The 21260-nt window shown below is 27.4% G+C and overlaps 1 protein-coding gene and 2 long non-coding RNA genes across 3 annotated transcripts in view; 1 reads left to right on the forward strand and 2 right to left on the reverse strand.

Moving 5' to 3' along the window:
* LOC132799638 (uncharacterized) overlaps positions 1-21260 on the reverse strand; it is a 253368-nt gene that overhangs the window by 118814 nt on the left and 113294 nt on the right. The window lies entirely within an intron of this gene.
* On the reverse strand, positions 1033-4097 carry LOC107435213 (cytochrome P450 714C2). The gene is made up of 5 exons (XM_048467824.2): positions 3635-4097; positions 2595-2821; positions 2163-2413; positions 1699-2062; positions 1033-1577 (listed from the first exon to the last, which is right to left on the reverse strand). Exons 1-5 carry the CDS (start codon positions 3927-3929, stop codon positions 1152-1154), a joined length of 1563 nt encoding a protein of 520 aa, XP_048323781.2. The 5' UTR covers positions 3930-4097; the 3' UTR covers positions 1033-1151.
* On the forward strand, positions 6939-9357 carry LOC132799745 (uncharacterized). The gene is made up of 2 exons (XR_009634529.1): positions 6939-7362; positions 9048-9357. It is a non-coding gene; the product is annotated as an uncharacterized LOC132799745 (long non-coding RNA).

Genomic DNA, 21260 nt, shown 5'->3' on the forward strand with positions numbered 1-21260 from the left:
TTGAGTTTGAGGTACCTCGGTCAGTACAGGACAAAATATCGTATCTGCATATAAACAAGGGATCAAGACTTCAAATTAGGGTTGCAATTACCAAAAAAGACTTCAAATTAGGGAAATGTTAATTAAAAAATATATATATCTTCTCACATGGTAACCTTTTAAAACGATGCATGCCCAGTGAATTTAAAGTTACTTCATATTGCTTTTTTCGTTTTTCTTTTTTTGCCTCAATTTGACAATCAATTATATGGGTATTGAAATGTTCTAATTTGTATAGCAGGACAATGAATCAACATTTAAATAACATGGAAGAGTTGAAATAGTTTTTGAGATTGGAAAAGGGGAGTTTGAGTTTCATCTTGCCTGTAATTCTATCTCGAAAAGATGGAGTTCCAAACGCATTGCAAAGTTTTCAATAAATGATATTTATTTTTTCAGCGTTGTTTGGTTCGTGCCAATTTGGTGGAAACCTCATACCTTTCAGAAAAGTAAAATTTGTAAGTGTTTGAATGGTTTTTTGCAGGAAGAAAAGGGGGGGTCAATGAGGAATCATTTTTCCAATAATATGATTAATCTTACCCTTGCTTCTAATGCATAAGTTTTTAATCATATTAATTTAAATCTTATCTCTTTTCTTAAACATCAAATACTGCGAAAGAAAATTGACTCCTTATAAACTCATTTATTAAAAACTAATTCATAAAAAGCGGTTAATTTCATTCAAAACTTTACCACGTATCAATTATGAAACATTATGTTATTCAATAGTTATAAAACTTCTAATTATATTTTATCAGGGAAAGAATAACAAAAATCAATTCACACTTTTTTTTTTTTTCCTGGAAAAAGAAATTCACACATTTTTTTAATTGTTGGTGCTGAGTTATTAAAAGGAATCCCAATATGCAGAATAAATTATGATAAATAAGGGAATGAAAATAAAAAATAAATTAAAAAGTGATAAATAAAACATATGGAAACTAGACAAGAAGAAGTATGATCCCAAATTGCCCCTAGTAGTCGAATCAACAATTTTGCACAAATAACTTTATTTTATCTTATTTTATTTATTTATTTTGGTAAGTACAGATAACTTTATTTTGATTTTCAACATACAATATTACAACATCGAGCAATGAACATATAATTTGTCATATTTTTTGTACTAGGAGATCTATACCATGTTCAGGCTGCAAAAGCAAACCATAAACAGGGGAGTGACGATATTTTGGAGAAACAGAGACAGTGAAATTGGATACAATGAGAGCAAAAAGTATTTTCAGTTCCACCATGGCTAAGCTCTGTCCAGGACATACTCGGCGACCAACACCAAACGGCAAGTAGGCTTGAGGACACTTGCAAGCCCCTGAAACTCCATTGGCAAACCTTTCAGGATTGAACTTGTAAGCATCAGGTCCCCAAAGTTCAGGATCTCTGTGCAACTCTAGCATCCATATCCATATATTCACACCTTTGGGGACCAACATTTCCCCCACCTTCACATCTTCCAAGGCTTGCCTTGACACAAATATCACTGCCGGGTATAGCCGCAGCACCTCTTGAATAACCATTTCCATCTGCAAAAAACATTTAATTTAATTCGTTAAAAATTATCGATTAGACAAAGTAGTTGTTAAATTATTATTTTTTGCAAAAGCTTAAGCTATTAAAAAATAAATTTTATATGCGTAGATGTACCATTTTCATCTTGCTAAGCATATTAGCATCGATGATGTTATGCCCGCGGCCACAAACTTGCTGAACCTCAGAGCGTAGACGCGCTTGCCACTCGGGATGCAAAGCTAATAGCATCAAACCCCACATTGCTGCAACAGCAGGAACTTCAGATCCTGCCAAGAAGAGATTCTTGCAATTGTCCACTATATATTGATCCTCAGCGGTTGGCCCAAGCTTAGCATTCTTGGCACCTTCCATGATCACTTTCAACATGTTCTCATCCTGATGAGGTCTTCCAATATGTCTGTTCTTTATGTCAATGATTATGGAGTTAATTTCTTTTTCTAGCCTCCACACTTCCATGTTTTTCTTGGTGGGAAGAAATCTGCAGGGTTAAGGTGAATTATTCAGAAATTGGTAGGTCCAAACATTAAAAATTGAGTTTATTATATTATAATGAGTTAAAGGAGGACAAGTTTATAGACTTTGAGAAGGGAATCCCATTGAGTATTGTAGGTGAAGCCATGGCCTTAAGAAGAGCTCCATGCTTGGGGAATATGGTGTTTCCTTGTTCATAGTTGCTTCCAAACAAAATCTTAGAAATTACGGTTGAAGAGAAGCTTCTCACATAATCATGGACAGGTAAATCTACAACCCCACCATCTGTTTGATTAATTTTGCTTTCCCAAGTTTTAACTAGTGTATTTGCAGATTCCACCATTAGGTTCACCATGTCCTGCATTGTTTAGGTTCCAAGTCCAATAGTTTCAGTATGAAATTAAAATTTAACTTACACATAAAGACACTTTTTGCAGCTGAGTCCAATAGCAAATTAAGCAGGGTTTTCTCGGATAATAATTCCAATTTGAATCTCATCATCATCAAAATAATAATAAAGTAAGAGTATGGTGACTGACCTTAATTTTGGACATGTAAAGATGGGGAGATTCAGTTTTTCTTTGGTGGGCCCAAAGTGCACCGTTTGTGGAAATGAGGCCCTTGCCTAATAAAGGACCTCTGTCTTTCTGAAGATAAGCAGGCTTCCCCAAGTCCACCGATTTGAAGATGCTGAATTCTTTTACTAGTTTAACATCACAAACGTACAATATTTGCATCCCTCCAAGGGCAAACATGAACGTTGCTCCTGTTGTATATTTGATAGTATACATCAAACCATAGATTTTCTTTTCTTTTCACAAATTGGGAAAGAAAAAAAAAAAGCTATATAATTTTTTTTCTTTTGTCTTTGTATTATTTCGAAAGAAAAAAAAAAAAGGTAATAAAAAACTTGGCATTGAGGAAATAAAAATTTAAACAAACAATTAATGAGAACAATAAATTAAAGCTATAGATTAGTTAAAAGAACGAACAGCTTATAGCAATATATATTCAGATTCATCAATTATACTTAAAGGTTTTTCAATCAGAAAGATACCCATCATTAAAAATATTTCTATATAATAATGATAACTTTATTATTATTTTGATAAATTGAGAACTGGGAAATTTTAGCACTATTTGGACTTTCTAAGAAAATATATAATAATGATAAGTAAGAAATATATGGAGAAAAAAAATGAAAGCGAGTACAATACCAATGGAGCGCATTGCGAAATGTGCACAGAACCAATATATATCATTCTCTCACTTTTCAATTTCATAACTTGTAAGCTTCATCATTCAGCAAATTGATTTTAAAAATAACATCCAAAAACATTTTACATGTATTTTCTTGATTAAAAAGATACATAATATAGTAAAATCTGTTTCACTTTATTAAGTAATTAGGAAGTGATATGTTCATGACGGGTAATTATTTCAAATTCAAATATCTCATTGCTAATATTAAAAAAAATTCAAAAATTAGAAACTAACATAAAAATTAAAAAATAATAACACATGACTGAATTAAAAATCCCAATGAAAAAAAAAACATAGAATAAATAAATTAATATACCAAATTGCTTAGACCACTGCTTTAAATATGGAAAGAGGGATAAAGAATGGTCAATCAGTAACTTTTCTTTGACATGATCATTGACTGAAGTCCGGGATAATATCTGCTTCATTTCAGGAACATTCCCCAATATAACGGATGGCAATGGACCATTTATACCTTGCTTTCGAAACTTTGATCGTATAATTTTAACTTTTACTCCGAATGTATAATAAATATACATCGACATCAATAATAAACACCCTATGAAAACCCAAACCATGCCCATACATTTTATGCTAAAAGCCTCCTCCATTGCACTTCAATTAAGCTAGACCAGTTCTAGACTTACCCCCCCAAAAAAAACAAAAAAGAATTGCGAGACCAGTTCTAGGCTAACTGGTATTAACTATACGAAATACGCCCATCACACATATCTATATATACACACACTAATATATATCTATATATATATATATAGATATTTAATTGACGGAGGCATAGGGGATAGATAATTTAGCAAAGTAGTGCGAGAAAAAAAATTAGACACACCTCTTCAATAAAATAAAGGTGAAAAATGTTACGCGCCTCTTTTCTTTCCTACCCCTCCTATCATCATCTGATCTATTTCCCTTACCGATGGCTGAGATTCCTTTTGGTACTTTAGATAGGACATGGCATTTTTTATTTTATTTTATTTTATTTTATTTTTTGTGGCTAAAAAGATTGGAGGTGACTTGTTTTTTTGCTGGTTAAAGATTGGCCATGACTTGATATTTCACTTGCTTGTCTCATTTTCTTTTTTCTATTTTTGGTACGATGCTTGTCTCTTTTATATTGATAAAGATCCTCTCCAATAACAACTCACTTTTCATTTATAACGATAGTGATTTGCTTGTCTTTTATTTTTTTTAAGGCTTTTTTTTTTATTGATATAATATTTGCACTTCAGTTTAAGGCTTTTTTTTTTATTGATATAATATTATGGATGATAATCATTACTTTATTTAATAAATTTTAATAAAAATATTTAATTTTTATTATTTTGTTATTTTAAAATTTGAAAATAAATATTTTAATAATTATTATTTAAATTATTATATAACATATAAGTTATATTATTGATTATTCACTAATAATAATAAATAATATTTTTCAAAAACAATTCTCTTTATTTCATTTAGAGATCAAAAAGGACTTATTTTTTCACTGGTTAAAATTTAAACAAAATGATTAATTTTAATGGTTGAACATCTATATTTATATCCACTTATAAAATAAAAAAAAGATTGGACATAACTTGATGTCTCACTATCTCACTTGCGTGTTTTATTGGATAACTATTTGCTTGTCTAATTTATATGGATAAAGACCGTCCCTCCATTTCAATTAAATGGATATTTCATATCAATTATTTAGATATAATGACTAGAGTTATTTTATATCATTACTATTAGTTTGGAAATAGTCTCATTAATAATAGTTTGGTATTAATTTTCTTATATAGTTTAGAATTAAAAACAATTTAATAACATATGGTTATCCAAAATTTGATTTCAAATTGATTACTTTTAAATTAAAAATAACCCAAAATATAATCAAAACAATGTATAATATATATTTGCATGATAATTATCTTATAATAATGTTTAAAATTAAATAATAAAATAAATTAAAAGAAAAGGTGAATGTAAAATATAACATATTTATGTATGTTGTTGGAGTAAAGGATCATCAGCAAGGACATCCATGTACGTTGTAGATTATTATTCAAGACTTGGATCATTTGATAATGCCATGTGAATCACTTAAACATGTGAAACATATGGCTAACCCAATAACAAAAGTTTCATAAGGGAACCGGATATCTCACTTGCTTGTCTCATTTTTTTTTTTTTTAAGATAATTATTTGCTTGTCTAATTTATATGGATAAAGCTCCTCCCTCCATTTCAAATTGGAAATAGTCTCATTGCTAATAGTTTGGTATTAATTTTCTTATATAATTTAGAATTAAAAATAAATTAACAACATATGGCTTTCCAAAATTTAATTTCAAATTGATTACTTTTAAAGAAAAAAAAAACCCAAAATATAATCAAAACAATGTATACTATATTTGCATGATAATTATCTTATAATAATGTTTAAAATTAAATAATAAAATAAATTAAAAGCAAAGTTAGATTTAAAATATAAAATATTTATATGTGTTGTTGGAGAAAAGGATCGTCAACAAGGACATTCAAGTATGTTGTAGATTTTTATCCAAGACTTGTATCAGATGATGCCATATGAATTGCTAGAAATATATGAAGTGTATGGCTAACCTAATAACGAAAGTTTCATAAGGGAACCAAATATCCCACTTGCTTGTCTCATTTTTTTTTTTTTTTGGGAAAATTATTTACTTGTCGAATTTATATGGATAACGATCCTCCTCCACGTCATTTGAAATGAATATTTCATATCAATTATTTAGATATAATTATAAGAGTTATGTTATATCATTAATATTAATTTGGAAATAGTCTAATTGCTAATAATTTGGCATTAATTTTCTTATATAATTTAGAATTAAAAATATATTAACAACGTATGGTTAACCAAAATTTAATTTCAAATTGATTACTTTTAAAGAAAAAACAAACTCAAAAAATAAATTAAATAAATATATAATATATTTACATGATAATTATCTTATAATAATGTTTAAAATTAAATAATAAAATAAAATAAAAGTAAAATTGGTTGTAAAATATAGCATATTTATGTATGCCGTAAGAGTAAATAATCATCAACAAGGATGTTCTAGTGCATTGTAGATTCTTATTCAAGACTTGTATCATTTGATGATGCAATGTGAATTGCTGGAAACATATGAAGTGTATTGCTAACCCAATAACGAAAGATTTACTAGGGAACCAAATACCTCAATTGCTTGTCTCATTTTTTATGTTTTTTTGGGGGGGATAATTATTTGCTTGCTCCATTTCATTTGAAATGGATATTTCATGTCAATTATTTAGATATAGTAATTAGTGTTATTTAATACCATTACTATTACAATGGAGCCAGTCTCATTGCTAATGACTCTTTTATCATGCGATAATATTCATCGATACGAGTTCATAAACTAGCAGAGCGTTTAAGTTGGACGTATTGTTGAAAAGTTAGAGATCTGTAAAATTGTATCTATTTTTTTTTTTTTACCAACTTTACTGGGTAGTGGAATATTTTGAGGGGTCCCTGATGGATGCCTCGTGTCACCAACCGATGAGTGCCACAGCTCATCATATATATATATATATATATATATATCTTTTTCTTTTTCCTTCTCTCCCTCTCTTTTTCTCTCTCTTTCCCCCGACTCTCTCTCTCTCTCTCTCTCCGTCTCCCCGATTAACTAATCGATTGGCCATGCCCTGGCGGCCAAACAGTGACACATGCCGGTCAGCATGGAAGCCTACAATCGGTAGATCCTGGTGACCAAGTCTCGGGTCGTTTGGCCAGCGAATGCATGGGGATCGATGCTCCAACGTCAGAGGCCAGCGTCCCTCCACTTGTTAGTTTTTTGGTGGTCTGTAGCCAATTTCTCAATCCTCTCCCTTTAATTTGAGCCTCTCGAAGCTGATGGTGACCTCCATTTACCTCAATTCGAACTCGACTATGGCGTACAAAGAGGAAGAATTTGGCAACGGTTTTCGATGGAAAATTCAGCCACCACCAGCGAGGTCGAGCCTAGCAAAGGTTAAAATCGTGTTCCTTATCCTTTTAACTTTCCATTGGTACCTTATTTATGAATTATGGTGATTTATTTGGAAAATTATCATTTTTGAGTAAAATTGTGTATTTAATACAACATTTGTGTTAAATTGTGTATATATATATAAATGTTTATGTATTGACGTGTGTATGTATGGTTGCAAATACAAATTTTTGTAGATATATATATATATATATATATGTATGGGTATATGTGTGTACACCTCTAGCATGAGTGTAGATGTGTATATATATATATTGTGAATATATGAATATATATATCTACTTGTTAAAAGATTAGTGTTCATATATATATATATACATATATATATATATATATGTAAATATATGTATATATATGAATGCATATATGCTTGTTAGAAGATTGTATGTATATATATGAATATATATATATATGAGCATGCAAGTATAATTAAATTTGTATATATGTATATATACATATTTGTAAGTATATATATATATTCATTTAATTAGTTATTATCAAAAGTTGGATTTAAAGGAGTTATTCATTTAACCAATTGTTGTTAATTGAGTATTTTAAAAATTTTCCAAAAAAAAAAAGGGATGAAGTGCTTATCTTGAATTAAGGATAAAATAATATTTTGCTTATCTATTTGCTTAATTATTTAGTTAATTTATTTATTTATTTATTTATCTATTTATTTAATTTATTTATTTAATTATGATTGTCTGAATTTGGGCGCACCATTAGCGCGTGTGTAACTAAATATTCATTATTCACATTGGATTTTATGAGACATATATTTTTTTTGATTTTACGTTTGTATATATATAGGTGTAGATGTGTATATATATGCGTATATTTATGACTGAATGTGTAAACAATTCTTATGGATTTTTATGGGTATATTTATTATGTCTAACAATGAACATTTGCTAATTTAGATTTAACATGTTACCTATATTATATTATTAAATCATTCTAATATGCTTAAAATGTTGTAGTTGACTTTAGCTATTCTTATGCATTTATTTCAAATAATGATTTATACTGTAAATATATAAATTTTGGTGGTGGATATTTTATGATAGGTATTTCTGATTTGTTTATTTATTAAAACATTTGATTACAATTTAAGAACTGTAATTCTGAAAAGTGACTTTTTTTTTACTATAACTATATTTATATATATATATATATATATTTTTATATATTTATTTGACGTGATTAGTTAGTCTGTAGATGCACCATACAGTACTGGTGTTCCGTACTGTTATATTTATAGATAAGCAGGCAAGTCACATATATAGTCGTCCTTTGTGAGCTGTGATAAGAGAGGATTGGCAGATTTACGGTCATAGTATCAGCCAGCCTCTCCTAGGCCAAAGGATAATAGGTTTAGCCATTTCTATGGGAGTTAAAGGTGAAATGATTGGCAGGTATTTTGCATATTGAGCATTAATCGTCCTCTTTGGCCATAAGATGGCATGTTATTTAGTACCAGAACCATTGGAACTCTGATGGGGCTGTGTGCAAGTTCTCTTCTCCCCCTATCTGTCGAGTGGTGTTTGGAATGCCAAGCATCATTTGACAATATTGGTATATCAAATGGTGCATTAAATATCCTTTCAATGTATATATGTATATATATATATATTGTTATGTTAGTGTGTACTACACTGTACAGGGGCAACAACCTAATTCAGTTAATGAATAGCCTAGTATTGTATTTCTGCTATCTACGAGATCAGCAAGTTGGATGACCACTCCTGACCATATTGGTAGCAATGTACTTGCAACAGCTGATATCATGGGATCGTGTATTAACATACTATATGGTACATTAGGTGTATCTTCACTACGATTGTGCAGGTTATGTAATATATTTATCAATTTTAATTTTATTTTATCTATTTATGATTTTGATTTTTATTATTATTATTATTTGTATTAATATTTATTATTGATATTATTATTATTATGATTTATTATTATTATTGTTGTTGTTGTTGTTATTATTTGTTATTGTTGATGTTATTATCATTATTATTATTGTTGTCAAGTGTACGATTATCATTTTTGTACAAATGAATGCGTTAATGGATTTAGAGATATTATAGCCTTTGGACAAGTATCATAGCTTTCGAGCAAATATGTAGCCTTCAAGCAAGTATCATAGTCTTTAGACAGGTGTTATAGCCCTCAGACAATTCTCATAATCTTTGAGTAGGTGTCATAGTCTTTGGGCAAGTATGATAGCCTTTGAGTAAATATTATAGCTTTTGAGCAGATGCAGTAGCCATCGAGCAGATATGGTAGTCTTCAAGAAAATATGGTAGCCTTCAAGTAGGTATAGTTGGCTTCAGGTAGGTTATCCTAATTTCTCGAGAAGTTGTAGTATATTTATGATTATTATTATTACTACTACTATTAATATTTTTGTTTTTATTATTTTTTTATCTATATTTACACATTTGATTTGTTTATGAGGTGGTATAAAAATATAAGATTGTACTAAATAAGTGGTGTGGGTGGACATGAGATATAAAGATATTTACGGTTTATTAAATTATTTTTTGCATCTATATTTCTATGCTATTGTTATTAAAGTGCTGTCCTTTATGGAAAATTTTGTAGTAAGTTGGAAAGAATAAGGTGTTGTATTCCTTGATTGTGTTTTCTATACAAGAAATTTTGGGACATGTCCAATCCATAGAGAAGATACATTTTCTATTGGAAGATCTTGTAGGATTTCTCCAATCAAGTCTTGTCTAGAGTTTCAATAAAGAATACTAGGGGGTTATGATAGTGTAGTATAATGAAAGTGTATATTTGATGAGGAGTATATAATAGATGAGGAGTATATACAGTATATGAAGAACATGGATCTTGAAAGTTAACTTGGGATTAAATTTTATTATTTAATTCTAAACAATATTAAAAAATAAAAAAACATTATTTATCATCATTAGTGATCACTTATAGAGTAAGACTCATATGTCATTTAGAAATTTAATTAATTACTCTAAAAGGGTTAACTTTTTCTAATTAGGTTTTTTTGTATAAAAAATTAATATATAATTAAATGCATTCAATTAATATTTATCATCTCAACATAAATAATTACTCTTTTAATCTTGTTTTTTTCCTTAGCAATTTAATTTTCGGTAGTCATATTTTATCAATGTATTTTCAATTCTAATCATATAAGAAAATTAACACCAATCAATGACCAATAAGATTGTTTCCAAATTAATGATGATAGACATAGAATAACTCTAATCATTAAATTTAAAAGATGACGTGATATAATTTTGTTACCTTAAATTGAGATTTTCATTTCAAGTAAAATGGAGAGAGATCTTTTTCTTCTTTTTTTTAATAATTAAATGGAGAGGAATCCTTATCCCATCTATATATAGGTATATTCACATTGTCACACCCTATTATACTATATCAATCCTCATACTTTGCACTTTAAATAAATGTATTAAAATATATTAAAATTATCAAATATATTTAACTAAATATATTATAATTTTTCAAATATATTTAACTAAAGTGTTTGTCAAATATATAACTTACTTAAAAAAGCATATGTAATTAAAATTATCATATAAATTGTCACATAGTTTAACTACAATTTAATTAAAAATTAATAAAAAAAATATTGAAGTCTTCAAATTAATTATTGTAAAAAAAAAAAAACAACTTAAAAAATAACTTAATTTTTGAAAGGTATAAACATAAATTCAAACTGTCTTAGGGGTATAAATGATTTTTTAAAAGCATAGAGATGTTTTTGTATTTAGCCCAAATCTTAGGAGGTGTAAATGAAATGTTCCCTAATATTAAATATGGCCCCCAAAATTGTATACACTTTCCTTTTTAAATTTATCACTTTAAAGCTAATTAGTTATCAATTTTTTTTCCTTAATGGAGTTTTATAAATCTTTTTTTTTTTTTTTTTTGCTTCGATTGAGTTTACAAATTCATATTAGTTTTTTATTTTTGAAAAAAATTCTTATTATTAATTTATAAGTTTTGCCTTATATGTCCTAACTTAATCAATCTATTATATGTCCAAACAAAAAGTGAACCTCTTCTCCCGTGATGATACAAAAAAAAATTGAAATTGGCCATATATATATATATATTCAACTGTTTATATATAAAGAGATTAAGTAAGTTTTTTGTTTTTAGAAAAAAACTAGCATCTATCTCCCGTGCAATGCACAGTATACATAACTATAATAGATAAAATTTAATAATAATTTATAATAATTAATTAGATTTGAAAATTTATTTGAAAGTTTTATTATTAATAAGTATATTTGGATTTTTTTTTTCAATCTATACTATAAAAGTTTGTTAATAATTATAAATTTGATAGTTATATATAATATTATTCAATTATATAATTCAAATTTAAAAATATTTACCTATCGAATTTTTTCCGTTTATGAAATTTTTCAATATGGCTTTTTTTATATGTGGAATTTAAATTCATATTTAAATGCATTTATATAATTTAATTTAAATTCAATGTTTTTCATCTATAGAATTCAAATTCCAATTCAAATTCAAATATATTTTTTGATTTCTGAAAATTATTATTTTTCATATATTTAATACTAATAATGTAATTTATATATTTATTAATATTATTTATTCTATAAAAACATTTTTACCTTATAAGATAAATTATTTATGAAATTTAAATTATAAAATGTTTACCTATTTAATTTTTTCCATCTATAAAATTTAAGTTCAAATTCAAATTTAAATTTAAATTTAAAAGTATTTATATAATTTAATTCAAATTTAAATATATTTATATAATATTTTCCATCGATGGAATTCAAATGCCTATTTTAATCTTTTACAAATAATTAATTTTTCTATGTTAAATCTTTATAATATAATATAATTATATTTATTATTATTGTTATTATTATTATTATTTTAATTTAATATAATTTTTCTATGTTACATATACATAATAGTTGACCATATATATATATATATATATATATGTCCTTTTAAACATTTGTTTCCTTTGTTAAGATATATATCTATATATATATATATAAGTACATCTTAAATATTTTTTGATATATATTAAAAAAAATACATTATTTACCATAAATTTTTTGATAAAAAATAAATCTCATTATTTGTTACCGCATTTTAATCTTATTATTTTATAATAAAATTTCATTTATTATTGACCATATATGTATATTATCATAAGTTAATATTATCTTTTAAATGCAACTTAAAATATGTTTATATATATATATATATATAAGTACATCTATATAAATACATCTTAAACATATATATATATATATACATATATATATTTTTTGTTAACATATACATATCTATATATATAAGTATATCTTAAATAGTTTTTAGAAAATATTTTTAAAAAAAATGCATTATTCATCATAAATTTCATAGTAAGAAAATTTAAAATAAGGAACTCAATCTCATTATTAATTTATTCATTATTACATATATTTTCTATTTATGGGATTCAAATTGAAATTCAAATGTATTATTTGATTCCTTGAAATTCAAATATATTATTTAATTCCTTGTAAATAAATTCAAATATTATTTACCATACATATCTATTATCATAATCTTAAAATTATCTTTTAAAAACAAATTTATACATATATAGGTCATTTTAAACATTTGTTTCTTTTGTTAACATAAATATATAAATATATGTCATTTTAAATTTTTTTGGAAAATATCTTAAAAAATGCATTATTTACCTTAAATTTCTTAGTAAGGAGATCAATATCATCATTAGTTATTCTATTTTAATTTTATTATTTTATAATGTAATTCCATTTATTAATAAGGAGACCAATATCATTATTAGTTATTTTATTCTAATTTTATTATTTTATAATATAATTTCATTTATTAGTATACATATATGAATATGTACCCGTATATGAAAATTTTTGAAAAAATATATTTAGTAGTAATCAGAAAATCATTTATTATATTCATTTTTTTACCAAATGATGAGGTCAATCACATTACTAATTTATTCATTTTATATATATATATATATATATATATATTTATAAAGATCAAATAAAGAGATCAATCTTATAATTGAAATCTATTTGACTTATTTATAGTCAAATATATTTGACTTATTTGGTAAATAAACTAAAATCAAATATTTTATTTATTTTAATTTTCTTTCAAATTTATTACTGGATGTAGTTATTGGATGCAATAAAAGAATGTATCATTTTTAAATTATATATTATAATATAATATTTCATAATATCATAATAATAAAAATAAATAATTTAAAAAGATAATAACTGCATTCTTGGGTAATGATCTCCATGATTTTTCCCATTGGCTCGAATATACTGATTAAAATCTGGTCTTTCTAAACCGTACATCTAATATATTAATTGGTAATATAATAATAACAATTAAAAACCATAATTGTATTTTCATAATATTATTCAATTACAATATGTCAATTTTTAACTTTTTTTAGTCTTGAATTATAAAAATTAACTAAAAACTTGATAAATTGGTCTATTTTGAATAATGTAGAAAAATAAAAGGGGATTAATGATAATTTTTTAAAAATGTAGCGTTTAAATGTAACTATATCAAAATTGAGATGTCTAAATGAAATTTACCCATATTTTATTCATTTATAATTCATAAACTTAATCATGATATGTTTTATGCTATTTACACTTTAAACTATTGAAAGGGAAAGAGTCGAGGAAAATAACAGTGTAAAAGATCGTCCCTTTTTTGTTTTTTTTTTTTTTGGGGAAATAAAAAGATCAACCCTTTTGTGCACGTAATTTATCTAATATGGCTTTTGACAAAGCAAAAATGGTCAATGGTGCCAAATTTGGCTAAATTTGGTACCCAAAATATCAAAAAATATAACTCAAAAAATGCAAAGTGCAAGAACCGATATAATTTACCAGTATCCATTATATATGCATATTTTCTTTTTCAAGTGGAGCCCCGTTTGTCTTTGTTGCTTTAAATTTGTTTGTTATATTTTTATGGGATCATTTTCCTCTTTAGGAAATTTACTATATATATATATATATATATATTATGGAGTTCTTATTGATTAAGAAAAATATATATATACTTTTTTTTTCCTTTATAATGAATTCAAAATAAATACAATAGTTTACTTAGATTAAAAAAAAAATAGCCTTATTATTTGTCAAAACGAATGATGATCATCAATTTATATGATAAATTTTGATTGAAAATATTTAATTTTATTATCTTATATTAAAATATTGAAAATGAACATTTTAATAAAAACTATTAAAATTATTACCAAATATATATAAATTTTATTAATAATAACAAATAATGTTTATATATATATATATATATGATCAAATGTGTCAAAGATTTTGAAAGATTTACCAACGGATATCAAAGATTTATGTTAAAAAAAAAAAAAAAAAAAAAGAAACAGATTTCAAATATTTAATAATGTAAATTATAATTGGCCCTTGCGTGAATTACAATTATAGTTGGTCGGTTAAACTACATAATCTAATAGCGCATAGGTTTTTTAATAAAAGCAAGGAAGGAATTGGATGGTCTTAAATCACTCTCCGGGAATGGTGGAAAAAAAAGACCAGGAATTGGAGGAACCGGTGCCTATTCTAAACAAAAGCATTTGCGGTGCAACAAATTTTTTTTAATTTATTTACCCAAAAAAACTCCTTTTAATTTTCGTTGATGAATTATTTCTGGCTTTTCATCGGCAAACTTATGGAAAACGTTTTTTTTTTTTTTCCCAAAGAAAAAAATAAATAAATATTTATATGCCTTCATAGATAAAAAGGCAGATAGAAAAATAAATAAATAAATAAATAAAAGGAACTTATTGCTCACATGCGTTTGTTTAGAAACAGTGTTTGATAACAGAATACCTACAATTTACACTAAATAGAAGACCTTCGAGGTCCAGCAAAAAAATAAAATAAAATAAAATACAAGATCCTAGAACATCTCTAAAGCATTATATTTTGTCATGTCATTGCGAAAATATGGTATAGAAGTACATTTTGACTTCTCCAATAGCAAAATATGCTAATGTTATTTTTGGTGTTAAATTGATACTAAATTTGCAAATGGCAAATTTTAATAATAGGCCCTATTTATAATAAAGTTTGCAGGGCCCACCACCATTTTGATTGGTAGAGTAGATCATATTACGATTAAATAATATTTCTAATTTAATAATGCTATATTTTAGCATACACTATTATAGAGCTAATGCTAAAATTTGACTATGGTATTGATATTACTATTAAAGAGTTCATGACATTGCCAAATTTTAGAAATAGCAATGCCAATATGGCATTACAATTCAAGATACTCTTAAATTAATTAAAGATATTTCCCACCAAATGTTGACATCGATATATAGGAGCCACAATACCGATAATCTCCGTTCGTGAGTTCATAAAGTTACGCCAGATTGAGCTCAGACCAATACACAATATACACTCCAAACAGCCTCCTACTTCAAAGCATTCAACGACAATGAAATGGCCTCAAAACAAAGAAACAATGTTAGGGGGCGCCGGTAATGGAGCCAGTGATAACCCTCCAACAGTAAGGACAAATCTCCAATCCAACTACTCTGATCGAATTCCAGCAAAGTAATAATAGTGTGAGAGGAAGAGGGATAAGTCATGTTTGGAAAAGAAAAAGGTTCCTTGCGAGAGTAGTTCCCACCCCATTAGGATTGGATCCCCGTGGGGATCAAGGCGGTCGGGCATTTTGCTATCCCTATTTAATGCTATTATATTTATTGAAAATAAAAATAAATAAATAAAACCTACTTGGAATTAGTTGATAAGAAAACTTGGTTTAGACACATGCTTGCACTGCATTTTTGGTTTATATATATATATATATATATATAGAATCAAGCTCCCATTGCACATATTATTGCATAAAGTCAAGCTCAGATAGATCAATCTGATTATTTTAGTATAGATATTTTTTTTATTAACTTTGTATCATTTAAAATGTTGAAATTTGAAAATCAATTAATAAATAATAGTTAATAAAGAAAGTTATGATGATAAAACTTTTTTTGGGTTTGGGAGTGGGGGTGGGGGGCGGTTTAGATGATAGGGACAATGATCTTTTGTCCCATTTTTTATGTTCTTGCTTATGTTTTGACAATTTGATATAATCTCACATCATTTTGAAAAGCAATTATTACTTTTACTTGATTTATTTAATTTTTTTAGTGTATTTAAATGAGATGACATCATATTATCGATTAATATTAATGGAACAAAAGACACAATACAACATTTACTTGACACATTGTCAAACACATGCATTTTATATTCAATTTTCATTTTACAAAATTTTTTTATGAAAATTGATTTTACAAAACGTTCCAGATGAGCCTTAAACATTTTTCGAAGCTAGAAAGCCATAAATAAAATGAAAATATTTTAGTTGTGATTATATAATTGTTAAATATTAATAACTTGGACCTTACTTGTTTATCTTGTAGTTTCAAATATATTGATTGAGAATTAATCTCAATTGATAGTGATTTTCTTCCATTTGTTTTTCATAAAACTTTTAGCCCTTTTAAGATAGTTTAGTTGACAATGACTATTGGTAATAAATCTTAAATTGTGAATTTAAGATCTGATGATGAAAACTCCCTTCACCAATTTATAAAAATAAAAGAAAAATTCTTAAAAGTTTTGATTAGATTATTATTTAAATAACTTTTACTTAGATTTTTTTTTATAACAAACTTTTTCATTTGGTTAAAAATGGGTCACGCTCCAAAAGACAAACTATGCAAGAGAAAAAAATACAATGCAAGAATCTTACCCTGGGAACAAATCCCTACACAATCAACAAGCACCAACTTTTTAATACCAATAGGAGCTACTATCGTAGAATTTTATGCATGCTAGAAGGTTGCTTGTTTCGTCCATGTACGAGCTCAACAAGTTAAATATGTGCTAACTCGAGTTAAGAATTTGTAGCTATATCCGATCTCCGAGCTCCGAGTTAAAAATACGAGTGCTAAAACGACTTTAAAACAAAGAAGACAATTAGAGGGCACCAGTAGGGTGTTGGCACAAACCCTTTAATGGTCAAGTTAGTGAGAAGCTCTATAGAGAGAGAGAGAGAGAGAGAGAGTAAAAGAGAGGAGGAAAAAAGATCCTAAGAACAAGTGAACATGTGCCTTTTAGAAAGAGGATGGATTTATGTCGTATGGCACCCAAGTCACCAGATGAATGCTACTAAACCTTCCACTGGGTTATGAAGGATTCTTACCAAGTGAAGTAACTTCTAACCTTTCATGAGGTGAAAGATAGGAATAATAATAAGCTTTGATCAATAAGAGCTTGTGCATTTGTGTTTGGACTTAGGCCATTATATCTTCATCTCTAGCTCATTTGAGGGGCTCAAACAAGTTTAGGACAGTTGGTGTCTTATGGTTGGTTGGTCTAAAGGAGGTGAAATGCGTCCCCTGTGCTAAGCATGTATCTTCAGTGTTCATCCTTACTTGGGCTCCAAGTTCGGGTCTTAGTGAGTACGTACTCGTCTTAATGATGCATGTCTAACATAAGATGGTCAAGATAATTTATCTCGAGCTTTTTATGTGAAGTCGGCCTTGAGGTCGCTCAGGTCATATTGAATTAACTGAGTCATTTCAATCAGTCCTTAGGTCATGGAATGACCCGAGGTTATTATGCTTCATCTTCAGGTAGCAAGATGGTCTGAGATTGCCGTTGCATGAGCATGAGAGGAAGTTTTGAGGTGATGAGCTTAGAGCCTGACTGATGCTCCTCACCTCATAGACAATGTTAAAGATCGAATCTTTCAATGAGCCTGCTATGACATCCCGTCTCGAAAAATACCTAAAATTTTGAAACTTTAACTGGGTTTAACTAATTCGATCGTTGTTGGTTCCAAGTTTGATTTTTTTATAGGATCAATTTTTTAGTTTGACTAGTATACTATTTTGTGAAGCATGGTATACCTTTGTGTAGAGCATGTCGATATGAGGTCATAGACTGGTAGCATGCCAAATTATTAGTTACGAAGAAAAACTCGTGGTTCTGAAAATTTTCAATTATCAATTTTATATCAGTGTCCAAATCAGTCTCAAAATTTTGTCTATTAGTGACCCAAGCTCTATATAAATATTGGGAAGCATGTTATCAATTTTGTCCAAAAACTAGAGAAACCTCTCCCCAGAACCATGGGTCCAAACCGACTTGGCCAGAACCCATCTAACGCCCAATTGGGTCACCAACATTGTGTCCAAATCCAACTACCATATATCTACATGCACCACACAGGTAGGAAGACCACTCAATGGCAACATCAATTGTGAAATTTCACGGCAAACCACCAGCCGACACACAGGGATCAGCTGTTTGAAGCCTGCAGCAGCTGTTTGGAGTTTTTCAACCGATTAACCATTTTTCGGCCATTGCAGGCCAACCCACACACCCCACCCCCTATTTTTGGACCCTCTGAATCCATCTTCATGCTCCATTTTCCAAGATTTCTCACTGTTTGAGAGACATATCAATGGGGATTTTAACTGAGTTTTTCGATAAGTTTTTCGGCATCGAGATACTTTTGGACCAAGGTGTGCACACCATTGTATTCCTTATCTCTTGGACTTTCCATTAATATAAAGTTTGTGAATTTTGGATATTGTTTGATAATTTTTATATTTTTGGGTCAATTAGTTAAATACTAAAAAAATTGGATTGTGTAATTAGAATAGGATCTATTGGAAGGTTCAATTTCATAAAATTATTGTTCAAGTGAAAAGCCTAAATTTGGGATGCCAAGTCCTAAGTGTTCTGGATATAATTGGATTGCTCAATGTCCAATTTATATAATTTTATAGTTATATAAATTATTTTAAAATATTTGGTGCACACATGCATCTACGTACTAGTTATTGGAGCTCGAAAAATATTTTATTATACTATAGACACATGTATTAAGTTTGAAGGCAATCATGTGGAGTAGCAGGAGTAAGCATCAGCGGTATCTATGAGCGGTTATATTTTTTTTAAATAGTTTTCGGCATGCTAGTATAATATATATGGTTCAGATATTTTATTTATATATATGTCATTTAAATTAAATATTTATTTTTATGTATGTACGAATATTTGTTTTTACATATACATGTTATCATTTTATATATCTTTTGACAAGATTTTAAATTGTTTCCAACTCTATGGAGTTTATAATAGATTTTTGGATCATGGGATTTAAATATTTTGATATTTGAATTGAGGTTTTAATCATTTTGAAAAATAATTGATTTTGAGAGGGCGGGATGAAAATTATATGTTTTTAAACATGTTTAAATGTTTAATAATTTTATATGCTTAAAAATGGTTTATAGTGATGTATATTTCACTGTGACATTTATAGTTTTGATATAAAATGATGATTTGGAATTTTTGAAATATTCAAACATATGGTTAGATTTAAATTTTAAATTATGTTTTATAGTACAATATTGTTTGGGAAAGTATGATTTTATAAAGGTTGTTTTATGGATATTATACTGTTTATTTTTTAATTGGTATACCATATAATATCAGTGTTTCGGATCATTATTATATCATAGCGCGCAGGTTTGATACGATACTTGTAGTACGCTAAAGGTCGTAAAGTTGGATTCATCTCATAGATTCATTATTTTCACTATAACTTTCATATATTAAAGGTTGTGACGTTGGGTTCATCCTATAGGTTTATATTAACACGACACCTTTAAGATGCTAAATGTCATGGGGTAGATTTATCCCACTAGTTTCATTTATTTTACTATTCGGCGATATTCCGTGATGCCGTATACCAATTTTTCAATACTATTATATGGAACATTATTTATGTTTTTAAGTATATCATTTGTTTTCTGATATTTATTTACTGCATTTTCATAATTATTTTATGAAATTATATTTATATTATTTTATACTCAATATTTATATCGTGATTAATCCAATTATAATATTTTAATGATCATTGATTTTATACCATTTGAGCATCAGTTTTATAATGTTGACTTGAGGTATAAGTTTGGATTTTATAAAATAATTTTAAATGAGGAATCTTTCAAAAAAGTGAACGAGAGGTTTTGAGAAAAAGTTTTATAAAAATAAAATATTATTTTTCTATTGCATCAAGCCACTTATTGAGATATCCTTATCTCACGTTTTATTTGTTTTTAAATATGTTCTCCTAGGTTCAAGCAATTAGCTAGCAGTCTACCTTGTGCATCGCCCATTATTCTGTGTTTCTCACAACAGCAGCAACAGTATATATCTGTCCTTATTTATCTTTATCTTTCTAGACTTATTTGCATCGGTTGTATTTTTAAATTTTACAAATATATTTAGAATGTTCTAACCTAAATATTATACACAGTAGTGATTTTATTATGTATATACAGTTATGATCTGTAGTATAACGAGCTGTAGTTATGGACCATGGTTCTATCTTTATATTGAGGTATTATCTGTTATAGCTTATGTTTGTTTGTCCATGTTTTAAGTGGGGTTCCATTGAGTTTTCTCTAAGGTTTGCTCAGTGGGATCACTCGGGAGATCCTAAGAAGGTTCTCAAGGTAGATTTTGTCACTACTTAGGCAAGTTGGGTGCAAAATTCACCCACAACAAGAGCTTTTTCAAAATAAGTTGTTACTCTCTTTATACAAGTAATTTACTAAGAGCATATTTAATAACTTTGTAGATTGTTAAAATTTTATTGTCATATTAGAAAAATAGACAGTCATTTAAAAAATAAATAAATAAATTCTCTTCAA

The sequence above is a fragment of the Ziziphus jujuba genome, chromosome 10 (assembly GCF_031755915.1).
Source record: "Ziziphus jujuba cultivar Dongzao chromosome 10, ASM3175591v1".
Lineage (NCBI taxonomy): Eukaryota > Viridiplantae > Streptophyta > Magnoliopsida > Rosales > Rhamnaceae > Ziziphus > Ziziphus jujuba.

Excerpts from the sequence above, each read along its gene's own strand:
- LOC107435213 (XM_048467824.2), bottom strand. The coding sequence starts at position 3,929 with ATGGAGGAGGCTTTTAGCATAAAATGTATGGGCATGGTTTGGGTTTTC. Across the intron at positions 2,063-2,162 it reads AATGGGATTCCCTTCTCAAA|ATTTCTTCCCACCAAGAAAA; the intron begins GTCTATAAACTT and ends TTAACCCTGCAG. Across the intron at positions 1,578-1,698 it reads TGCTTAGCAAGATGAAAATG|ATGGAAATGGTTATTCAAGA; the intron begins GTACATCTACGC and ends TGTTTTTTGCAG.